This window comes from Pectinophora gossypiella, chromosome Z (assembly GCF_024362695.1).
Source record: "Pectinophora gossypiella chromosome Z, ilPecGoss1.1, whole genome shotgun sequence".
Lineage (NCBI taxonomy): Eukaryota > Metazoa > Arthropoda > Insecta > Lepidoptera > Gelechiidae > Pectinophora > Pectinophora gossypiella.
In genome coordinates, this window is record NC_065433.1 from 10452965 (window position 1) to 10478249 (window position 25285).

The 25285-nt window shown below is 37.3% G+C and overlaps 2 protein-coding genes across 4 annotated transcripts in view; one reads left to right on the forward strand and one right to left on the reverse strand.

Annotated features, from left to right (window-relative positions):
- The window catches only part of LOC126379924 (facilitated trehalose transporter Tret1), a 36308-nt gene that overhangs the window by 874 nt on the left and 10149 nt on the right, over nt 1-25285 (forward strand). Inside the window, exons 1-2 of one of the 2 annotated variants that reach the window (XM_050028938.1) lie at nt 1345-1514; nt 14625-14754. In XM_050028938.1, coding sequence (XP_049884895.1) covers nt 14625-14754 — 130 coding nt within the window. In that variant the 5' untranslated portion in view covers nt 1345-1514. Of the gene's footprint in view, nt 1-1344; nt 1515-14624; nt 14755-25285 lie in introns of those variants that run through there. The other variant, XM_050028937.1, reaches the window with a different exon arrangement.
- LOC126379927 (uncharacterized) lies at nt 724-24759 on the reverse strand. Of its 2 annotated transcripts, none has more exons than XM_050028943.1 (7): nt 24669-24759; nt 8750-8880; nt 8013-8294; nt 3424-3587; nt 2456-2717; nt 1883-1975; nt 724-882 (listed from the first exon to the last, which is right to left on the reverse strand). In XM_050028943.1, exons 1-7 carry the CDS (start codon nt 24730-24732, stop codon nt 757-759), a joined length of 1122 nt encoding a protein of 373 aa, XP_049884900.1. In that variant the 5' UTR covers nt 24733-24759; the 3' UTR covers nt 724-756. The 2 variants fall into 2 exon arrangements, with proteins under 2 accessions (XP_049884900.1, XP_049884901.1); XM_050028944.1 differs by lacking the exon at nt 24669-24759 and adding an exon at nt 9835-9889.

A 25285-nucleotide genomic window follows, 5' to 3' on the forward strand; every position in this document is an offset into this window, starting at 1 on the left:
TTTATTGTGATGGCTACATTCTAGCTGAGAGCTCAGCTCACAATTGGCATTCAGCCGTTGGTTCGCTAACTGCTGGACAGCAATTTAGTAAAGTGTTGCCTATCGTCGGTCACGTATTATGTACCCGGTCTTTGTTGACTAGAGCCAAATGTTTCACAGTACGTACTTGCCTATGTAATATAACCATTTATTATTTACGTATAATACCTATAAGGGTTAAATTAACGGCTTGTGCAGTTTTATTTCATTTTTAATTTAATCTAAGTATAAGATTCCACACATAACTAAAAAAATGAATTATAGGTGAGGCTTTAAAGGCTTTTTATAAATTATTGACGTTTTGATGATAATTGTTAAGTAGGTACCTACCTATTTTAATTATTTAGGTAAGTTGCCTTGTGCGTTACCCAAGCTTTCATCTACTTTCGCATGATACTTATTATTAGGTACCATTACCCTACGGGACTCCTAGAAATAAGAAGTGTTATAATTTTCGTTCTTCTAACCTTATAAGGTGCATAGTGAAACTGAATATTTTATTCCGCACCGGATCAAAACATAACTTCATTACAAGTTGATACAATAGGAACTTATCGTAGGTATAAGTATGTTATAGGAATTAAATTCTCAATTTATCAAATTTCGTTGTTAGTTTTTAATACTTTATTTTCCTAATTTATTTTATTAAGTAGATAGATTTATTGTTATTATTATTCTCATGTTTTTTCTATCGGGTGAGATTTCGTCTGCTCCCGATTAATTCTGCTGCGACCGCTGGGGGCGGGGTGACGGAAGAGGCAACCAAAGTTTTTCAGCCACTGAGCGGAATGTCCCCGAAATCAATTGAAGTGCTGACTTCTTCTGAAGTTCTTCCCTTAAATCCTGTACAAGAAGAGATACATTTTTTGCTCAGCGTTTTACCATACTGATCTGAGATTATACCTTATACCTACCTAAAATAATTTATACATAATAGTTACAAAAAGACACTATATAGGAATATACTTATATACTTCCATGAGTTTTGAGCTTTCATTTTTGTATTTCTTTTTATCTCTCCGGTGGACTATAATACCAGGGTGTTAGTGACATCGTAACGAAAACTTTGAAGGGTGATTCAGACCATAATTCTGAGTTGATATCAAGTGGAATTTTCTCAGTATTCGTTACTATGCCACTAACACCCTGTACATATGTAGAATCGATAAAACAGCAACGCTTACGCTCTTGTACGCACGTGTTCCGCAGTTAATTACTTGTGTTTCAAAACATGAGATTCGTTACCGTGAATATATTCAGTATTCAGCCGTACTTACAAGTTTAAGTACTTAGTAGGTTTGTGGATTGGTGACTGACTTAATACATTATACCGTATTTGTAGCTAGATACTCGGCGTTGAACCCTGTTTGTCCCCCCTGTGACCAGTGGAGAATTTTCTTGGCTTAAAATTGTGCTGCTGTAACAGGTACTCAGAAAGTAGGACTACCTATATCAATCATCTCTCAAAAGAAAAGGTATTTTATTTGCACACCTTTGTTTGTACCTATCTCATTAAATTACAGAGGACCAGAGTGCTAAAGATTAGATCAGCTGTCCAAAGAATTTTCCACGGATCATGAATTGTTGTACAAGACTTGAACTCACATCATCATTAGTGTGTCGTTAAACAGAAGTTGAAGGCCTTCCGGCGTACAACAACCACTGACATCATAAAGAAACTGAAATGGTTGTCATCAAATCAACGCGCTGTACCTAATTACAATAGTTACATTTGATAAGAGATCTCAGTCCAGTGGAATAAGACGAATTGAGAATGGTTGACACGGCGATACCGTTGACATTTTTATATGCAATTAATTAGGTAAATTAGCTGTTTACTTACGCGTTTAATACTGGAAGTAGACGGGACTTGGTCTGACTTATATGTCTTGCTTTCTTCTTCTTCATCGCCAGATGACGAAGTACTGGAGAAAACCTGATACATATTTGAATTTCCATTAGTCAACTTTTTGTTGGTCTATATATGACCCTGTGATGTAGTGGTTTAAATGCCAGGTCAATGGTCGAATACATATGCTGCAGAGATATACTTACTTACTTAGATAGAGTCAATATACATTTCTACGTCCTCTTGAGTTTCTCCATAATAATATGCATTAGGGTAACTTTGTGGACTAAATACCACTCTTTTCCTTTCGATGACTTGAAGAGGAGGCCTATTCGTCGTAAGGTACGCCTATCATGTTATTACAACGGTTTGAAGTATACGGAGACATTGCAATACAGACCATGCGTCTAATGCATTATTTTATAAACGCTCTCGTCACGTTTTCACTCCCATGACCTTGCCTTTACAGTGGATATTTGTTTGTGGTGATTATTGAAAGGAGTTTAATAAGGGGGGGGGGTGTAGGAGGAGGGGATCTTTACTTCTCTGTTTATTTTTCACACTTACCGGCACTAGTGATTTACTTCTTGTCGAGAAATGATCGTCATTCATCTTATGGAACGGTGGTTTAAGAGTAGGGTCGATACAGAATCTGTTGTCCTCGTTCGCATTGAAGATAAAAAAGGACTTGGCCAGGGGTGGCAGATAGTGCAGCAGCATGTGTATCATGATGAGCAGTGCACACACGGCCAACGAGCCGATGGCGATCACAGGCGTAATCCCCAGCGTTTGAGCTTCCATTGAGCAACCGGATAACTTTTCGTCGAACCTGTCGTTATGATATTATATAAGTAGTTAAAATGATACCTAATATTTTTCTTTGGCCTAAGTTTTATTGTTTTTCACGCTTACGGTCTCTATACATGTTTTTAACTTCTTTTAAAACATTAATTATGTTTCAATGCAGCACTGCAGTACCCAATATATCTCGCAAGATGCGAGGATGGCTGTTCACAATGCAGTACTTGTCCCTACTCTGAAGTACGGTAGTGAATGTTGGCTATGGTAGAAGAAGCATGAAAGTAGGATTAATGCCGTAGAAATGAGGTCTTTGCGTATCATCTGCGGTGTGAAGATAAGTGATAGAGTGAGAAACAGTGTGATAAGACAGAGATGTGGTGTAAAAGACGATATAGTGACTAAGATTGAGAAGGGAATGTTAGGTTGGTTTGGACACGTAGAGCGGATGAAGGATAATAGAATTGCGAAAGCGGTATATAAAGCGAAAGTTGATGGTAGGGTTGGCAGAGGCAGAAGGACTTACATTGACCAAATTGGAGATGTACTTAATTAGAAAAGGTTTAGTACGATCTACTCTGAACCGACGTGCATGTATGAAGCGATTGATGAATGTGGAGGAAGCAAGAGAAGTGTGTCAGGATCGAAGCAAATGGAATTCTATAGTCTCTGCTTACCCCGGTGGGAAATAGGCGTGAGTTTATGTTTGTATGTATGTGTTAATTATGTTGGCATACCAATCTTTAGCTCCACAGTTATTGATCCCATCACAGACGACCCCGTTCGTAACGCAGAAATTCTCATTGTCAATGGTACATTTGGTTTCATTAAGGAACTCGCGACATGTCTCATTATCTCCCAATACTCGAGCTGAAGTCGCTGTCACCTCGTACATGTTAGCCTATAACAAATTATATTACAAGTACCTACATACGAATATAACTTAATTATCCTTAGAATTGCTTAAGTACATGCATAAACAGCCTATATACGTCCCACTGCTGGGCACAAGCCTCCCCTCAATCAACCGGAGGGGGCTTATAACATCATGGTCTGTAAACACACCTAAGAATCAATGCGGTGGCGAAACTGTTAAACCAATGCCAATATCTTAGTCATTGCAAACGACTTTAGCAATATACTGTTACATTAAAGATGCAGGTTCTGTCTCGTGATTTCGCGCAGGTCTGGTTGAGGCAATAGCGCGACCGATTTGATATTCTAATGTTTATTTTTTAACTGATAATTGTGACGTAGTTATTTTATACTCCAATATAATGTCATTATCACGTTGATCTAACACAAAGCTCGGCGAGGTGTGCGTAGGTACTTAGTTCATCTGGCGATGGATGTATCTTTGACTACCCCAATTGGGATATAGTTATGAGCTTATGTTATGCTCTATTTATTGATATCTTTTGTTAATAATGACAGTACAAGTGAATCTCACGTGCAGGTTATATTTCAAAGATATGCGTGAAGAATATTGTATGGTAGGTGGCTGCTAAGGGCGCGTACAGACCAACGACGTTGGTCTGTAAGGGCCCTTAATCACTGTGAAATTCCAAGTAAGAGGTAGGTATTCAGCCCGTGTTACATATTATCTTATTTTATTTAAATACGTACCTATTTAAGTAGAAAGAGAAAGTGACTGGCTAACTTGAGTTATGCGCGCATAAATTAAACGGCTGAGACAAGCAAACTTTATATTTTACATGAAGCTACGAAGACTAAGTAGTTAGATTTTATGCGGACATAGTTGTCAGCCATTAAATCCTGAACAATAACGTGATTAAATGATCGGGATCGTTCATCATTATTATGGGCATTTCTACGGGAAGGGCCGATTGAGTGATTCCAGTGAAAAAAGTACCTGTAGCATCTAATTACGTACTTGGAAAAAATACTCACGTATTTATAGAACTCTTGGCTTGGTGGAGAGTAATTTAGAAGACCGTAAAGTTTTATAAAAGCGTCAAAAAAAAATCCCGAAGTTTGAAAACGGGCAGAATTTGGCTTAAAATGACGTGAAGCCATTCCAGAATTGACTCGTTATTGCTACATAACTTTTAAAATACTAGTTTCCAGAACATAATTCCAACGTTCACAGAACAAGGGATAGTTAATAAAGCTAAATACGTAATTGTGTTTATTGTGAACTCTTTAGTTTTAGTACAATAACATATTTTAATTTTGAAGCCAGCATGTGTCTCAATTCGGTGAAATTAAGTTTTGTCAACTTACATCACTAACTACGCGCAGTACTATCATCACTACCCGGTTCCCGTGGAGAGCCAGGTGCGCCCGAGTGCCCAAGATGTGTGGATGGGCGGACTGCTGCATAGAGGAGGGTTTTTCGAAGGGTCGAAATCGTTCGTTTTTTTTGGGGTAGTGTCAATTCTAAAATCGGTGGAAGATATTAATTTTGTTTATGAAGTATTTAATAATATATGTGCTAAATTAATTAAGTATTTAGGTGATATCTGACTGTATGTTTTGTATTAATTGATTTAATTGATAACTTTACTAGATAATTGATGAAATGTGATATTTCTCAATTCGATGGGTCTCAATTCCCTGGAAAATGGGGCATCGAATTGAGAATTACTTGCATCGAATTGAGATTTGATATTGTTTACATAACAAATGGCATCACGCCTGTTACCCCGAAGGAGTAGGTTAGGGAGAGGGTTAGGTTATTATTATTCTGAGATCATTAATAGTATTAGGTGTAATAATTCAATCAAAATTTAGAGCGAATAAAGCAGTTGGCCAGAACGTATTTGCCGGAGGGATGGCTCCAGTGGAAAGTCATTCCTCACACGAGATAAGACCTCTTAGGCCCAAACTTGTACCCGCTTGTTCTGAACAAAATTAGATTCGCTCTCCCGACAGTCGAGCTTGCAAGAGCATTTTGCTCAGAATGTACATCCCTCCCGGAGAAGACCTACCGGAGAAGACCTAGCTTTAGAAATTAAAATACTGGGATGGCCTTTTTGTGTAGGTCTCATAATTGGCCCACCTTCTAAATGAGCTGATAGTGGTTTCACTCGCTGAATTAAAACCAGTGCTTTTAAGCCGTAAGGATGCGTCTAAGGAGCTAGCAGATAGTGAAGATATAGACGATCTATCTACAGTTCGGTCCTCATCATCGAAGTCAAAGAAATTGTCCAGGGTCGATAAATGAGAACAGAACTTTAGTAAGATGAAGGACATGCTTTTCAACATCTTAAAGAGGCTTGATAATACTTCAGACGATGAATGTCGTTCGCACGAAGGATGTCTTGAGGAGGATACAACGAAATCATTCACCTGGAAAGCTCCGGATCTATTACCTGAAGAAGATGTAAGTAGAAGATTTTGATTTGGCTTCCATGACTAAGGAACAAGATCCTTGAGGGAATCAAGTGCTTGAGGTTGGGTGAACTAGCATAAAAGCAGATTCGTTATTCGTCTTTCACGCCTTTTGAGTTAACCCTTGCTTAAAGAAGTTTAACTCGTCAAACACCACACCTCGACAATTTTCTCTTAGCCAATCAACAGAAAGACACCTTATACGTGGTAAATTATCTGGAGAAGCTTGGATGGAAAATAAACAGAAATAAATCTCTGAACCCTCTGAAATCTAATGTGGGACACAGAGAAAAACAGAACCTTTTTACCGGACAGCAGAATAGACAACTTAACAAGTATCCTTATGGAAGTATTGAAATCAGGAACCTGGAATTGGGTCACAGGAAAAAGTCTTGTAGGGAAATTGAGCTTTGCATCTTTCACGGTCCCTCTAGGAAGATTACATATCAGACGTCTTCAACGTGCAGCCAATTGTCTTCCTCAACACCAGAAAACACGGAAATTTCTAATGCCGACAAAAGATCTACAGGAATGTTCTTGGTGGTTAGAACACCTTCACAAAGGACGAACAATTTTCATATATCAGGGCACAGTATTCATCACAACAGATGCTTGAGACAACGAATGGGGTGCTCATGTCAACGAGTCTCTAATCAGCGGAGTTTGGGAGAAGAGCCAAACCTTGAGGCATATAAATCGCAAAGAGCTGTATGCAGTATACCGAGCATTTCAGATGACGTTACCCCAACTACGAGAATGACGAGTCATTATTCAGTCTGACAACAAAACGGTTGTGTCCTATGTAAGGAATCAGGGGGGAACAAGTTCCAGTCTCTTAACAGACCTAGTAGCAAAACTTCTGGAACTTGCTCAAAGGAACAGAATAGAAATTTTTGCTTATTACATTCTGGGTGTTTTTAACGAGATTGCCGACAGCCTATCGCCGCAGAAATCTCTAGCGGACTGGCATCTGTCGGATCGAGTGACGAACTTTCTATTCAAAAAGTGGGGAATTCTTCAGATAGACCTTTTCGCAACTTCTCATTCGAAAGTAGTTCCAATTTATGTGGCCTGAGATGTGAGAGACAAAGGTGCTATTTTCATAGATGCATTCAGCAAAACATGGGACTTCGACCTAGCTTGGGTATTTCCTCCACCAGCGCTGATACCTCTACTAGACGAACGCAAGGGAGATTAATGCTTAGAACTACGCATGTCAAAGGGAAGTGAGGAAGGTGTAATCTCACATGGTCAAGCCTAGGCAAGACATGAAATATATCATTTTCTACCCTTCGTGGGGAAAAGTTTCCTATTTTTTACAATATTCATTTGTTTGTCTTTCGTCATCTTAATACACCTTTCATACATATATCCGTCCTCACGCAATCCAATCCACACCCTTTTCGGTCGTCTCCTACCCCCTATGTTCATGCACATTCATACTCACCATATATCATCTAATATGACTTCCATTCCTCTTCATCAGATGTCCATACCACATCATTATTGGTCATTCATTGCATTATTTCTATAATAACTGACAGCATTTCTAAATTCGCTAGCTTATTTCTCAATTCCGTGATTCATTTTCTCAATTCGCTGAGCCGCTTCTCAATTCGGTGTTTCATTTTCTCAATTCGGTGGTTGCCCAATTCGGTGATTAACTTTTCTCATAAACCACTTCACCAAATCTGGTCCCAATTGCATCATTAGATTCAAGATGAAGTATAGTTCAATATTTGTTATTAAAATATTTATAAAAGCCTAAATTCAATTTCGGCACCGAATTGAGAAAAAATAGACCCTTCCGTAGAAATGCCCTTATCTCTAATGACCCTATATAGGCTGCAAGGTATCGTTTCTGAGGTTTGTTTTGTGTACCCCAATACGGTTTATATTAATGAATTTGTGTAAGTACATAAGAAATGATGATTACAGGTAATTAATCTGGTGAATGTCGTAATATGCTTACGTCCATGTCGCTATTGATGCTGCTGTTGTTAATGAAGGTGAACCGGAATCGACGCGAGACGACCGTAACGAAGTAATAAGTATAAAATTCTTTCTCCTCGACTTGGTCACATAGGAGGTAACACCGGTCTTTCTTCAGCAGCATGAACCCGTGGGGGTTGGCCTGACAGATGGTTCCGACGTAGTTGGGGAATCTGATAACTATTATTATGTTTGGGACGTTTCTATCCGTCACAATTTCTATTTGACACTCGTAGTCGATTTCACTTAATGTACGTAGTACCTGTAAACAATCACACGTACTACTTATAAGTCCTGCATATACTGATAATAAGATTATACATAATAATGCTGATAATCTATCTCATAAGCACACAGTTAACAAGTTTATGTACTACATATTGTTAATCGTATCTATAACTAAAGTATGAAGAGCTCAATACATTTTAGACACATATAAAAAAGCTTACCTAATCTAAAATATGTAGATAAAACTACAGTTACTTACTGAAAGTCAAAATTCTATAATATTTTTATCTTATATTAATAATATAATGACAGACCACCACTTCGAAACATTTTATATTACTTATAGCGCTAACGAAAACCTCATATTACTTTGACTGGTTCTAATTCTAAGCGATTACCGCATAGACTTACATTAACGTCCTTTCAATAACATAATTTATGTGTGTAACCGAAGAAGCAATAATTACTTATCAGAACGAATTTACGTACCAAGGTGATGGTGTCGGACATACCACCACCAAAGGAGATGTCGTATCTTAGTTTTTGTGAGAAGGCGCATTCGCTACTGATATCTTTGGGCCTATGCAGCAACATTATTCCACGACTGTGTACTGAGGACACTAAAACAAACAACAACAAACAAATCACCATCTTGTTAATCACCATGTTGTTGTAAATCGTACACTAATATGCCGGCAATTAAATAAGTAAATCGCTAAGGCCATGCATAAAGAAAGCATTTCACAGCGCGTCTATTAATCGTGTTTCGTTTTCAATAACATCAATAAATAAGAAAGGATACCTATCTGTGGACCACAGTGATGCACCAGTGAGTTAGTAATTTATCTAAAGTGCAGTTTTCACTACCACATTTGGCTTTGCCATATGTAAATACGGCGATATGGGTGACCTATCACAGTGGCTAAACAGAAAGCAAAAAGCTCGGTGCGGTGTTGGTAATTAGTTCACCTTGCGATGGATATAAGTACTTACCTCTGACTTTCCAGTTGGAATATAGTCGTGAGCTTAGTGTTATGTTAATTGTTTATTTATCAAGGATTATATATAGAAAAATATCGATCCTGTTTTTAGTATGAGAGCGGAAATGTAATTGCCTCCTACACAAAACGCTTCAGGTTAGTTGAGGTAACGCTATATTTTTAGAAGACTTATTCAAACAGTCACAACTATAAGCTAGCCCCATCGTGGTAGGGTTTGTTATGGTCCGCTCTCCTAATACTTATTTCAATTGAAAAAATCAACACGGCAGCGTGCATAGAAATAGCATTATTTCAGTGTTTGATTCGCTTTTTGAGTGCTGACGATATTCTCGTCGGCACGTGGAGGAGCTTGCTAGGCTGGAACTAATGACAAATTTGAAACAGGCAGGCCGACAGCGAGAGAGCATTGGGTCTAGAGTGTTTTACCAGAAACATTTTGTAGTTTCTCATTAGTTACGCAACTCACATCAAATTGGCATTGTAATTTAGATTTGTCACGTTTATGAACAAGGCCTCTTGTCTGCACTGTACAAGTGTAAGATTTGCGAGAGCGATTTATAGGTAGGTACTTACATAAGTAGACGCATCACAAAGCTAATTTCAAGCTTGAGCGAGTGTAAAATAATTTTATGGTCAAATAGCTTAAGGCGATGATAGCGCAGTAAGTAGGATGGGGCTCACCTGGCATTAACTAAAATTACAAAAAAAATTGTGTCTTCAGGGAGTTTTTGTCAGGGTATGCCAAAGTACGCAAAAGTATAACATAACATAAACAGCCTATATACGTCCCACTGCTGGGCACAGGCCTCCCCTCAATCAACCTGAGGGGGTATGGAGCATACTCCACCACGCTGCTCCAATGCGGGTTGGTGGAGGTCTTTGCAAAAGCAATGATGCACTATTATTTTATAACATAATACAGCTAGAATGGAAGTTGTATGTCCTTCCAAATTAACCAATACTACTTAGTACTACTTATAAGTAGCTTAGTATTTTGGTATTACGCTACGTAACGTACGTAACGTAGCATCGCGCGTAGCGTCACGCCCACTCCTCACCAGCTATGTTGAAGTCCCATGTAATAGGAGGCAAGGGCACAAATCTTGGAAATGAAATGAAATGAAATGAAATGAAATGAAATGAAATGAAATGAAATGAAATGAAATGAAATGAAATGAAATGAAATGAAATGAAATGAAATGAAATGAAATGAAATGAAATGAAATGAAATGAAATGAAATGAAATGAAATGAAATGAAATGAAATGAAATGAAATGAAATGAAATGAAATGAAATGAAATGAAATGAAATGAAATGAAATGAAATGAAATGAAATGAAATGAAATGAAATGAAATGAAATGAAATGAAATGAAATGAAATGAAATGAAATGAAATGAAATGAAATGAAATGAAATGAAATGAAATGAAATGAAATGAAATGAAATGAAATGAAATGAAATGAAATGAAATGAAATGAAATGAAATGAAATGAAATGAAATGAAATGAAATGAAATGAAATGAAATGAAATGAAATGAAATGAAATGAAATGAAATGAAATGAAATGAAATGAAATGAAATGAAATGAAATGAAATGAAATGAAATGAAATGAAATGAAATGAAATGAAATGAAATGAAATGAAATGAAATGAAATGAAATGAAATGAAATTTATTGTCATAAATGTCGTAAGTATATCGAAGGAAGTAAAGCTTATAGCGCTCAGCACATTTAGTCATATTGTGACATACAATAATAACTACTAAAAAATATTACAAAAACACTTATCTATATAAAAAAAGAAAGAAAAGAAAAAAAAACCTATTTATACACTGAAAAACTCACTTATACTATAAAACTGCTTCCCCTTTAACCACTTTTTGAGTTGGGATCTAAACTTTAGATGGGGTAGCTCTTTAATATAGGACGGAATGGCGTTATATGTTCTCACACACATAGAATGACAATTTTTATAATAAACTGTAGTTCTAGGAGTAAACTCCTGTCTTAGTTTATTTGGATTTCTAAGATTTAGCCCATGGATCTCCCCTGATGTCTTAAACAAATCTTTGTGTGTGTGTGCAAAGAGAGCCATTTCATATAAGTATGTACATTGAAGAAAGCGTCAGGATTCCTAATTTAGAAAAGAGAGGCCGACAGGGTTCATCTGGTGCTACACCACACATGGCTCTAATACATTTCTTTTGTTCTACAAACGCTTTACAAGAATCAGTACTGTTCCCCCAAATATCTATTATCTTTGATCCAAACATGAATTCAAACTTATGAAGACGAATTCATATATTTACTACCAACGTACATTGAACATCAGCGCTCAAAAAGTGGGATACAAAGTTACTGTTAATATAGCGACGCGACGTTGACAGTACTTTACCTCAGTGCGCGATTAGGTGCCGAACTATCAACACGGGGAAGTGCGTGGTAAAAACTTGCAAAAATAAAAGCTTAAAGCGACAAAAGAAGTATGGAACATCATGTTTCTAATAAGTAATGACCATAGTAGGTACTAAACATAATTCTCGCAGTGAAACCTACCAAAATTATTATTGTAGTTTAAAATACCCGGTCAATCCAAGTCGCTGTATAACCCGACCGCGTTACGAAGCACCACGTAACAAAACCGATGCGTACTTTCTTAATTTGACACGATTTTATTGAATGTATATACAGCTGTGTACGAATGTATAGCTAAACAAGCGCCAAGTTTTCGCCGCATTTTTGTATCTTGACACTACTTATGATGTGAGTCATGTGTTCACCGAACTACTTTTGCCACTTACCTAATAATAGTTAGCATAGCTGGCGAGGGTTTGACTACTATACTAGCAAAGACCTTGTATAGAATAGACGGAGCATAATTAAGACGAAAGAAGAACATAGGTTTTGTCTTTCGCACTCATGTGAGCCGTCATAAGTTAAAAAGAGATAAATATACTATCGTCGTAACGTCTTTTGTACTCGCGTAGCGGGTTTGTTATAGAAACGTACCTATAGTATATGTTTTTGTATCAGAACCACTAGTGCCGTTCCATGTCTTTATCGACATTATTATCGGCTAAATATTTCATGTTAGTCCAAGATCTAAAAAAATATACATTACAAATTGAATGATTAATTAAATACAGAAATAACGACCTAGTATCCATACCTGGGTGGTTAGAACCACAAGTAAATTAGTTAAAACGATACCTATTTGTACCCTGATAGAAAGATACCTAAGAAGAACCGTACGTTGCGGTGACAGATTCAGAACCACTTATTCAACGTAATTATCATGGACAAACTTGTTAAAGGTCAATTTATCATTTTTGAATCTATGTCATTTCGCAAGGTGTTATGGCCGAGGAGGTCGAGGACGGTCCATCTAGTCCACATATACTATAGTATCATTTTAATACGACATTGCGGCCACCCTTTGGTTGCTATAAATCACATACCTATCCTTTTATAAAAATTAAATACACGTTTTTCATTGACTTGACCGGAAATCGAATCAGCTCTCGATACAAGAAGTAGACGACCTTCTAGTATATTTCGGGGATTATCTCAATGCGATTAAAGAATAAAAGCAAATACTTCTTTATAAGATTTTTATTCAATATAGTTAGAATACAATGACTACGAAGCACTGAACAATTCCGACTTTTGGTGATAAAAAATAATATTTCCTCTTGTTCACTTTCTTTAGAAGTGTATAGTGTCGGCTCTGGTCGTTATAACTTTACCTGCAAGAATGGCACATATTAACGTGGAGCACACAAATACACAAGCATTGCATGTTTACACATTGCACATAGAAGGAATAATCACAGGTAATTACAAAAATAGTTATTCATACTAATTATTTATAGAAGGAATAATCACAGGTAATTACCAAAATAGTTATTCATACTAATTATTTTGTGCAATAGAGAATATTTGTATTGTATTGAATTATTTTTTCCATGCTAATGTAGAATACAAAAACGAAATAGCTGCAAATGTATCTATAAACTTGTAACTAAACTTAAACTCACCTTATGTGAGATATGTGAGTGAATATTGTTGGTACTGTATCTCTATGTAATATTTTTGTTTGGTATTCTGCTCGATAGAAAGCAAGATACATCGAAATGTAATTAGCACAGGCTTAAATAAGGAGAAGGCGTCCTTCAGAAGAGAGAATCATCTCGTTTCATGGTCTGAATCTAATTGTTTCTTAATTTCTTGTTTCGTAAATTAGGATATTTAGGAAATCTGGAAAATACAATATCTTTATGTAATCTTCATCCAAATCGGAAACAGGTCGAAAAATAAATTAAACGTGAATAGAATAACGCAACATGTAGATGTTACATTCAAACATAATATTATGTTATCGACATCAAAGGACAACACTACTTATAATACTTTGGGTACATGATCTGTCAAATCTGATTAACGTATAATGTGAAATCAATTATTTGTACAAATGTGACGGCTTTGCTGAAAATATGCGTCTGCATCGTGTTTAGGGCTCAATAAACTTTACAAAAACCAGACCAGGTAATGTATTTCTTGCACACAAACATGTATTATGTGGTCGATAACTTACCCATGGTGAGACATTATTTGATCGTTCTCCATTATAACACCCATTCTACTCTCACAACCAATAGCTTCGCAAGCCATGGTTCATAATGAATAACTATTTCACAGATTTTTTACATAAAAAGTTAAAATAACGTCCCAAAACACCAAAAAACTAACGGCAGGTTTGGTATCCAGCTGGCTACCACAACATCTCAAAACGGTCAACACTGACGTTCTAGACAGCGGTGTTTGTCTATGTTTGTTTCTTTTTTCCACAGAGATTGTTGCCATAGGGAAGAAAGAGAGCTGTGATAGTTTGATCGTCACTCTAAAATATTATCCGTCTATTCTATACAAGGTCTTTGTATACTAGACTGTGTATATTTCTGCCTACTCTTCGGGGACACAGGCATGATGCTTTGTTATTTTTTTGTTTTTAGTAGTTAGGTGTTAATCATTGAGGAGCTCGGTGGCGCAGCGGTTAACGCGCTCGGTCTGCGATTGTTGAAGTTAAGCAACTTTCGCAAAGGCCGGTCATAGGATGGGTGACCACAAAAAAAGTTTTCATCTCGAGCTCCTCCGTGCTTCGGAAGGCACATTAACCTGTTGGTCCCGGCTGCATTAGCAGTCGTTAATAAGCACCAATCCGCACTGGGCCCGCGTGGTGGTTTAAGGCCCGATCTCCCTATCCATCCATAGGGAAGGCTCGTGGCCCAGCAGTGGGGACGTTAATGGGCTGGTGATGATGATGATGATGTGTTAATCATTAATTCTTGACTGTAATGGTTTAGATGGCAGTAATCAAGGACAGCTGCTGTGGAGAAGTGGACCATAATGTTGACCATTACGGATACAAAAAGGACTTCAGGACTGCGTTGCCTCAGTTTCTTGCGGTTAGCGTGAAGAATTTTCTGCTATTAGGTAAGTGAGTTCTGGTCACTAGATATTCTTGATATGCGGAAATGGGTAATGGGCGGATGTGTAGCGACTAGCGGCACGCCCCACTCCACTTCGGAGCAGTGGAATCGGATCAGCCTCAATTTTTACCATGATCTAAATACAAAATCAGCCACTAAGTATAAGCAATTATCAAGCCTCATACATCTTTTGCAGATGATTTATCCAGTGTCTCAGAGGCACTTGTTTCATAACTACGTAAAAGGCTGTCTTCTGTAAAAGAGGGATAAGTAGACCTTGTTTGTTCTACTATATCTTCAGAGGTTAGATTCTGGTAAACGGTGGGTAGGTCCTCGTCGCCACTGGTAAATATGAGTACGGGGGACACGAGTGAAACCGCCGGTAGTCCGTAGCGCACTACCTTTATTAGATAAAGGTCATAGGTATATGCATATACCCTCTTATTCCTAACAGATTCTAACATTGTATTTAACAACATTAAAAGATAATGGGCATTTTGGTATATCTACTCAATATCAACAAGGTATCAATGAATAGGATATTTAGTATACTTTTTTGTGTGATAATAATTAAAGTCTAGATCATGGGGTTGGTGGTGTAAAAGTAAAAAAAATAATAGTAATATAATAGGAAATAGTCTATATGTCATATAAAAGATCTATTGATGTAGATTAATGAGGGACTTTCCAGGTTACTTTCCCCAAAACAAATATAGATGGCGTTGTACAGATTTGCCTTCGTTCAACCTTCTAATTTCGTAGATAACAGACATATGCATCTTTGTTTTTGGGTAAGTAAGTATAAATGATGACACTTGTTACCTATTACACCCAGGCACAACACATCTTCCACCCATTATTATTCTGATCAAAATAAAACGAAGCAATATAAGTAGCACAATAATTCTATATGTCGTAACAGTGGGGGTCGTAACATCATCATCAGAATGGAGGGTGGGCGTTAGAAATCAGAAATCAGAATCATTTATTCAACGTAATTATCATGGATAAACTTGTTGAAGGTCAATGTAACATTTTTGAATTTACGTCATTTCGCAAGGTGTTATGGCTGAGGAGACGAAATGACAAGAAACTGCAACAGCAACACATCTTTTAAAAACCAATGAGGATATACATTACAAGTTATTTAATAACTAGAGGAACACATTCAATACCAGACATTTTTATCATTTAGGTAGTCATTAATCTTATAATAAGCTTTTTTACATAAAGTAAGCTTCACGTGAGCTTTAAATTTATTTTCTGACAAATTTAAAATATTATCTGGTATTTTATTGTAAAAACGTATACATAACCCCAAAAAAGATGAATTTAATTTACTTAATCTAGAATTTTGAATAGCAATTTTATGTTTATTTCTTGTATTGTAAGTATGCCTTTCACAGTTTCTCGGAAGGAGAGATAAGTTTTTACGTACATACATAATGTTTTCATATATATATTGACTTGCGACCGTCAGTATATTTATTTCTTTAAACAGCTCCCTCAAAGAGTCCCGACAACGCAGCTTATAAATAGCGCGAACTGCTCTTTTTTGAATGATGAAAATAGTTTCTACATCAGCGGCTCGACCCCACAGCAAAATACCGTAAGACATTATGCTGTGGAAGTAGCTGAAGTAGACAAGTCTAGCAGTGGGTACATCTGTGAGTTGTCGGATCCTTCTGACGGCATATGCTGCTGAACTTAGCTTGCCCGCTAGTGATACAATATGTGGGCCCCATTGAAGTTTTGAATCTACAGTAATTCCTAAGAAAACTGTGTGTTCAACAAAATCTAGTTTCTCGTCGTTAATTTTAATGTTATTTTTTACTTTCTTTACGTTTGGTAGAACAAATTTAATACACTTCGTTTTCTTAGCATTTAGAACTAGGTTATTTACTGTAAACCAACTTAGAACCTGCGACACAGCGCTGTTTGCTTCGTCAAATTCCTCTAACTTTCTGTCGATTTTAAATATAAGAGAAGTGTCATCCGCGAACAGCACAATGTCAGCTTGGTTCTGTACTACATAAGGTAAATCATTTATGTACACTAAAAAAAGAAACGGACCCAAAATGGATCCTTGAGGAACTCCTATTTGAACATGAGAGCCCGAAGAAGTTGTACTATTGATTTGTACCTTTTGTATCCTACCACCTAGATATGAATTTAACAAACTGAGAGCTCCATTATTTAGTCCATAGTGCCTCAATTTCAAAAGCAAGGTCTCGTGATCCACGCAGTCGAACGCCTTAGACAAGTCACAGAATACTCCTACGGCATTCTGCGACTTCTCCCAAGCATCGAAAATGTGTCGAACAAATGTCACACTCGCGTCTGTTGTAGACCGACCCTTAGTAAAACCAAACTGCCGGCTGTGGAGTAAGTTATATAAATTAAAATGACATAGCAGTTGGTCGAGAATAATTTTCTCGAAAATTTTACTAAGTACTGGTAGAATAGAAACCGGTCTATAATTCGTGGGGTCTGATTTTGTGCCCGATTTAAAAAGAGGTATAACTTTACTGATTTTCATTAAATTTGGAAAAGTGCCATTTTCAACACTCATATTAAAAATGTAAGCTAGATATGGTGCTAAGATATCAATAACAGAGCTCATCAATTTGACAGACAATCCCCATAAATCTTTCGAGGTTTTAAGTTTCAGCTGTTTGAATACTTTAACAATACTACTCGGATCAACGCGTTTAAAATCAAATAATTCAGTGCAAGCAGTAACATTACTTTTTAATAATATATCAGCTTGAACAGGAGAGGACCTGAGAGATTCTGTAGTTTTTACAGGGATGTTCGTGAAGAATTTATCAAAAACTTCAGCTACATCTTTATCTTGTTTTACTAACCCAGTGCCCGATTCTATATTGTATTCTAATTCACGCGGTTTAGAAGCCTTTGTTTCACTATTTATTACTTGCCAAACTGCCTTTATTTTATTATCCGCGGTCTTTATTTTACTACTAATATGCATCTGTTTGGCTGTATAACACACTCTTCGAAATATTTTAGAATAATTTTTGACGTAGCTTTTGAAACTATCAGCGTGTGTATACGTTTTTTCCTCATATAAAGAATAAAGAGTATTTCTACTTTTGCGAATGCCTACGGTAGCCCAGTCACTGAACTTGAATGATTGACTGTTGGTAACTACCTTTTGAGGAAAATTATTTTCAAATTCTTTATGGATAATAGTGAAGACAATTAGAAGTTAGAAGACAATAATGGCCGTCATCAGTATCACAATCATTTTATTTACTTCCACATAGTTTTTGTATCACGATTAAATAAAGTCACAGCATAAGGTACCTACACACTCACGGCAACGTCACGGTATTCGTAACGGTTACACAGTCTCTCGTTATCTAGCGCGCATAAGGACGTTAGCGCGAAGGGGCTACTCGCCCTCTACTTGCCCTCCACCACCCATGGTTCCTATATTCGGACCGAATCATCGGGACATGTGAACGTACTTGCTAGGTACTCTTTTCCGATCACACTTTCTTGACGTCCCTACAAGTTATAGGTGAGCGACTATAGCACTCCTCGTAATTATTCGACACGTCCGCTCATGACGATGGTTCGCGGTAGACTGTCCGACTAGAACGGCAGTGCACGTCCGCTCGACACGACGACTCTGTGGTGACTCTCCGACTTCACGCAGCTCTGGCCGTAGGCCACCTGACGTCGGAGCGATGCAACTTCATGACGGTAGTGATGTAACTTCATTTTATTTTCCGATTTGATCAATTTCTCTTCTTAATTCATAACTAACTCCGACACGGCCATCCTGCGTGACACACGTCCTCGTGTGTTAATCTGAAACAATATACCACAGCACAGTATCCAAGTTCGCTCGGTCATTCCTGACCTAACATGAGACTCTATAAAGGACTCTACATGAGCTCTACTTGCGACTCTACACGAGCTCTACTTGCGACTCTACACGAGCTCTACTTGCGGCTCTACACGAGCTCTACTTGTGACTCTACACGAGCTCTACTTGTGACTCTACACGAGCTCTACTTGTGACTCTACACGAGCTCTACTTGTGACTCTAAACGAGCTCTACTTGTGACTCTACACGAGCTCTACTTGTGACTCTACACGAGCTCTACTTGTGACTCTACACGAGCTCTACTTGTGACTCTACACGAGCTCACACTACATCATGATAAATTATCAACTAACAATACATGGACCATTGACCAGTATTCACACACTATAAACAACCAAACTTGAAAATTCAATTACTCTTTACACTAAAATCAGCTGAGTAACGATATCTCACAACCAGGCGTCACTACCACCTAAATCGAGCGGTAGCAACTCATGCCACTCTACTGAGTGACGATATCTCACAACCAGGCGTCACTACCACCTAAATCGAGCGGTAGCAACTCATGCCACTTACACCAAGTGGCGATATCTCAACACACTCGTTGCTGCCACCTAAATCGAGCGACAGCAACTCATGCCACTTACACCAAGTGACGATATCTCAACACAGTCGTCACTGCCACCTAAATCGAGCGACAGCAACTCATGCCACTTACACCAAGTGACGATATCTCAACACAGCTAGCACACAAACTTTACATTTTAGTTGGTAGAATAGTGGTCAATGCGTTACACAATTTCCTTTATATCACTAATTTCTAATTTGTGCAGTTCGACTAATTCTACCGGAGGTCAACTTGACTTAGATTCAGGTACAATGTCATGACCAAATACAAAGTCAACATGACATCCAGGCCTCGACCGCATACCTGTAGTTTCTAAGACGAGCAGCACAAAAGTATCTGCAGCCCCGAACACTACAAGTGCGCAGCTCCCTATCAGAGTTGCTCCGAAACAGGTCAATGGGTTACACAATTTCTTCTATATCACTAATTTCTAATTCGTTTGACTAATTCTACCGGAGTTCAACATGACTTAGATTCAGGTACAATGTCATGACCAAATACAAAGTCAACATAAAATCCGGCCTCTACCGCATACCTGTAGTTTCTAAGACGAGCAGCACAAAAGTGGCTGCAGCCCCGAACACTACAAGTGCGCAGCTCCCTATCAGAGTTGCTCCGAAACAGGTCAATCATAGCTTTCATTGCTCAATTAAATCAACCAACATTACACATCTACTGCAAAGCACAACAGGCTGTAATATTCCTCCCCAAACTGCGGATACGCTACAAAACAGTCATGAGTCACAACATCCCCTCCCGGGATGGCCACCATGGTCCACGACCACAAAACGACAGAGCACCCTGGCTCTCTCTCTCACACACACACAAGTCATTAAGTCCCAATGCAGCGACCAACACCTCGAGGAAATATTACCGCACTTAAACAATTACCAATTCAGTATTATCATTATTTAGAATGTTTTGCTCCAATTTTCTCACTAATGATTTACTCTGTTTCGGGCATTTTCTAAGCCTATTTCAATAAAGTAATCATAATCCAAATCATTTTACTTCGCAATGTTCACTTCATTACGATTCCCAATTTAACTAAAGTGAACAAAAGAGAACTTTCTGCACTATATTCGTTTGTAAGTATCCTATAAAAACTTCCCACCTTTCAAATCAGGTAAAACAAATACGACTCACCAGGACTTATAAGAATTTCCAATAAAAGATCAACCACTGGTCTTGTGACATGGTTTAGGTCTTCAACAGCACCAGCGCAGCAAGTCCGGCTGGTATACAACTCGCTGCCATGATGTCGTCACTTTACACGGCTACAGCTAACAGCAATTGCCGAACCACGTGCAAGTTATGACATGAAACAAAAGAATTCACTGTATTATCGTATTTAAGTGACTTTCTTTCAATCGGTTTAAAAAGATTAAATTTGATGAATGACGGTAGATTTCAAAACACGTTATTTAACGAGACTTAATTATCATGTCATGATTAATTTCTTTTTCCTCGGAGTGCGAAAATACAACTTTAACCACGCAGATTAAGCGTATCTACACCAATTCGAAATATTTTTAGACCAAAATACAAAGATTTTACGATTATGAAAACAGATTGGAAAACGCGGTGTGATTGACACGGATTGACACAATGTGTCTCGAAAATTTTGTTTTTTTTTTTTAAAACAATTTCCTCATTATTAGAAACGGAAATTCACATAGCAATAAAGTCAACAACAATAAGGTTTCAGTATGAAAACGACTCACCGTAATAACAGTTTTCAATTTCAGGTTCCATAATTTTCAAACACGACTGCACACAGTATGGAAATATTGTGATGTTCACGCCATCATATCTTACAGCATGTAGTGATGCCGATCATTAACAAAGTCCAGGTCAATTCAAAGTCAGGTCCATCTCCAAATTCAGGCATGGCATCTTCATCACGTGGTCACACGAATGTGATAATCATCATAATCTTCTTCTGATTGTGATAATCGAAACTTGCATTGTCTTGTTGTGAACGTCGCATCACGTTGTCTTCATCCAAGTCCACTAATCCCGCTTCTGATGTCGTAACAGTGGGTGTCGTAACATCATCATCAGAATGGAGGGTGGGCGTTAGAAGACAATAATGGCCGTCATCAGTATCACAATCATTTTATTTACTTCCACATAGTTTTTGTATCACGATTAAATAAAGTCACAGCATAAGGTACACACTCACGGCAACGTCACGGTAGATATTCGTAACGGTTACACAGTCTCTCGTTATCTAGCGCGCATAAGGACGTTAGCGCGAAGGGGCTACTCGCCCTCTACTTGCCCTCCACCACCCATGGTTCCTATATTCGGACCGAATCATCGGGACATGTGAACGTACTTGCTAGGTACTCTTTTCCGATCACACTTTCTTGACGTCCCTACAAGTTATAGGTGAGCGACTATAGCACTCCTCGTAATTATTCGACACGTCCGCTCATGACGATGGTTCGCGGTAGACTGTCCGACTAGAACGGCAGTGCACGTCCGCTCGACACGACGACTCTGTGGTGACTCTCCGACTTCACGCAGCTCTGGCCGTAGGCCACCTGACGTCGGAGCGATGCAACTTCATGACGGTAGTGATGTAACTTCATTTTATTTTCCGATTTGATCAATTTCTCTTCTTAATTCATAACTAACTCCGACATATATATATCTGATCAAAATATCAATCTAAAAATAATTTTATATATGTCTTTGTCATAACATTATATTTTTAAATAATTATGTACCCGAGTAGAAAAAAAAAGTAGAAAAAAGGATCTCGACAGCGCAATCTATATTATTTTTGGGGAACGTAGCCTGGGAAGTCTCTCAATGTCTCCATGGTGACTTTCTTAGGAAGACTGTACTTCAGAAGGAATTCTCGATTTTAGCTTCTTGCAAAATTCTAGTCTTGCCAACACTGATGAGCCCTAATTAGGAAATAGTTTGCCCTCAGGAAAGTTTCACACTGCCAGCTGCCACTTGAATAATTTTCACAATTTATTCATATTTACATTATACAATAAATGGTATCATTACAGGATTCAATCCCAAATCGATATCATTGATTGTATCGATAATGTTATTATCGATACTTGTATTATGTAACATCGCAATTAAAAGAAGAGTATACTATCGCAATTATGTTCAGACAATAATAAATCACCCTTTTAGCACCTTCTTTTCTTTTTTCTTAATTTTGCCAGCCCCTAGTATGTACTTTTATACCATTCGTTTCCAGTGTATTTAACATAATTATTAATTTCATTAGCACAGACCGCGTAAGTATTGAGCAGGTTGACCAACACCTATACATCGATGCGTATTCTCCTTAATTGTTACTTTTTATTTAGACAGAGTTTATTTTTTTTAGTTTTAACTCGAGTAAATGTAGCTAATATTAAAATATTATTGCGTCAGGAACTTCTATTATCAGACAGCTTAGGTACCTACATAATAGTTACTACGTAGCCCCAGAATCACACCAGCAGCCGTTACCCCCATACCACCTTTGATTTACTCCCGAACCATTTCTGATTAACCTACTTCATGATTATTACTTATATATTATTAAATCACCTCAAACAGTTTACCTACTGACACTGATAATTACTTCCTGCATACAAAAGACATCAACGAGGTCGATGAAAAACGATATTTTTGTTTCGTAATAGGTAATCTTTTTGTTTACCATAACTTTAAAACTGCTAAGACGATGGAACTTGCACAATTCCTTAAGTTAGACGATACTACAACGAATACAACAACAAACAACACAACAACGAATAACAACAACAACAACGAATACAACACAACGAACGGTACAACGAATTATTGTTATTGCAATAAGATTTGTAGTTTCTTAGAAATACGTAGAAAAACATTAAACTTATATACTTACTTTTATGTGTGTTTCACAAGAGTTCAGAAGCCTGCATCGACCAACACAAACGAATATTGTGCAATTTCAACAATAAGTTTTACGTACGTTGGTTGGAACATATATAAAAAGTATTACATGCTTACTCATAAGAACTCATTACGTACGCGAACCTACGTCTTAAAAAAAGGAGGAAAACATTGGGTAAGAATATAGTCGTGTTGAAATTATAAAGCTTATATTCTCATAAAGTTTTACGTAGTACCTCACTTACCTCATCAAGTTAAAAAGGTATTTGTTAAAGGCATTGATGTATTATATATGTTATTATACGTAGCGTTAAAGGTGTTATAAAAGGTGTTATGAAAACCAAAGTTGTTACCCGAAACAAACGAACTTAACACTTTCAGGGACTTCGTTGGCCAATCATACTTTTTATAATAATTGTGCCTTGAGTTATTACGAAAGCAGACTTAGCTAATGTTAAAATTTCTCCCTCATCAGCTAAAGTAGCTTTACAAAGCCTCTCGTTACGTAAAACGAATAATTTTGCTCTCGCTCATAGTAAAATCAAAAGAGAACTTGCAGCCACTTTTGAGTCCTAAGGTAGATATGCTGAGCCGTGGCAGACATTCAGGGTAACGCAGTACCGAATACTGAAGGGAATGACTTAGGTAATAATTTCCTTGTCTCCATTGATTTCCAGAAAGGACACAATTGGGTAGTTTCTTAGGTCAAAGATAAATTATGAAATTCTGATAAGTACTAAATAAAGATCCAAAGGAGACTAAAAACGTTTTCTTTTTCCATTTAACTTATGAATTTTAATAAAGAAAAATGTAATAATAAGTGGAACATTTTGTCCGTTTTTCTATGACGTCACAGGTTGCTTTTTGATACGAATTCCATCGTAATTTCATGAATTGACGTTTAGTAAATTCCGGCCAAGTAGTTAATGCCATCAGCGGCAAATCTACAATAGGTCATGACAATAAAAAAGACGTTTAGTAAAAAGTATTTGATTTCACTAGTTGGAAATTACCATAATTATTCTTCTGTGAAGAAGTCTTCTGTTAGAATAGCAGTTGAACGTATTCCATTCTATCCTGCCGCGGTCCAATTTTCTAGATATAATTGTTAAACAATGGGGTTTGGATTTTAAAAGTAGAGATTTTAAAACGTTTTGGAGCAACCAGATTTTCTCAAGCCCCTACAACAATGAACAATTAGAAAGGGTACAATATTTATTCGCCAATCACAAGATACCACAAATTAAACAGAAAAAACGATGACTTACATAATCGTTACTTTAGACGTAAGAATAAAAATAAATGCATGGATCTTAATTTACTTTTTTTGCGAAAAGTTTTTTATTGTGGATATACCACTATCCGCACGAAACGCTTCGCCTCTTCTGTTTCAATGCGAACAGCGAAGGACTGGAACGAATCGAAGTCCTGCTGCAGCCTGTGTTTGCTGAACATAATAATCTGAAATTGTCAAAGCTAGAGCGAATAGGCATTTGCTAGGTAAGCGTGTTTTATTTTTGGCCGCATCGTCACTTACCATCGTGTGCCAACGCGACTCTATAATAAATGATTTGATTGGTCCCAGTTGAACATAGAAGCATTATAAACAACGAATAACTTGTTTTTTTAAATTTCGTATAGATGACTGCATCTAGAGAAGTCTAGAATGAATAAGTAAATAAATCATTACACTGACGTACCCTCGTCACGGCCGCCCGGTTGCCTTCCGCAGTTTCTTAACGCTACATCTGGTTAGCCTACACGACATTCTTTCATCTGCTATTATTCAACTTGATAGGAGCACTAAATTGCTTATCAATTGAGATCTATTTTATACTTATAGTAACTACCTACTGAATCAACGTAATATATTACAATACGTAATACTTTATTGCACAGAAAGAACATACAGCAGAATTTACAAAAAGCGACATTATTGCTTGGGTAGAAATTGGTGACCTTTGAGTATGAAGATATAATTTATTTCTATAATACATATTACTTATAATTGAAATAAATTATATTAGTTGCTACATTATATATTACAATTGAAATTCGTACTAAGTTTTACTTGTGTTATAAAGCTTGTGCTTAGGTGTGCACGGGTAAACCTATCGGTAAAACTTTAGTAACAGTTTTAACTTTAAGTAAATC

Excerpts from the sequence above, each read along its gene's own strand:
- LOC126379927 (XM_050028943.1), bottom strand. The coding sequence starts at position 24,732 with ATGCTTCTATGTTCAACTGGGACCAATCAAATCATTTATTATAGAGTC. Across the intron at positions 8,295-8,749 it reads TGTCCGACACCATCACCTTG|GTACTACGTACATTAAGTGA; the intron begins GTACGTAAATTC and ends GATTGTTTACAG. Across the intron at positions 883-1,882 it reads CTACTTCCAGTATTAAACGC|GATTTAAGGGAAGAACTTCA; the intron begins GTAAGTAAACAG and ends CTTCTTGTACAG.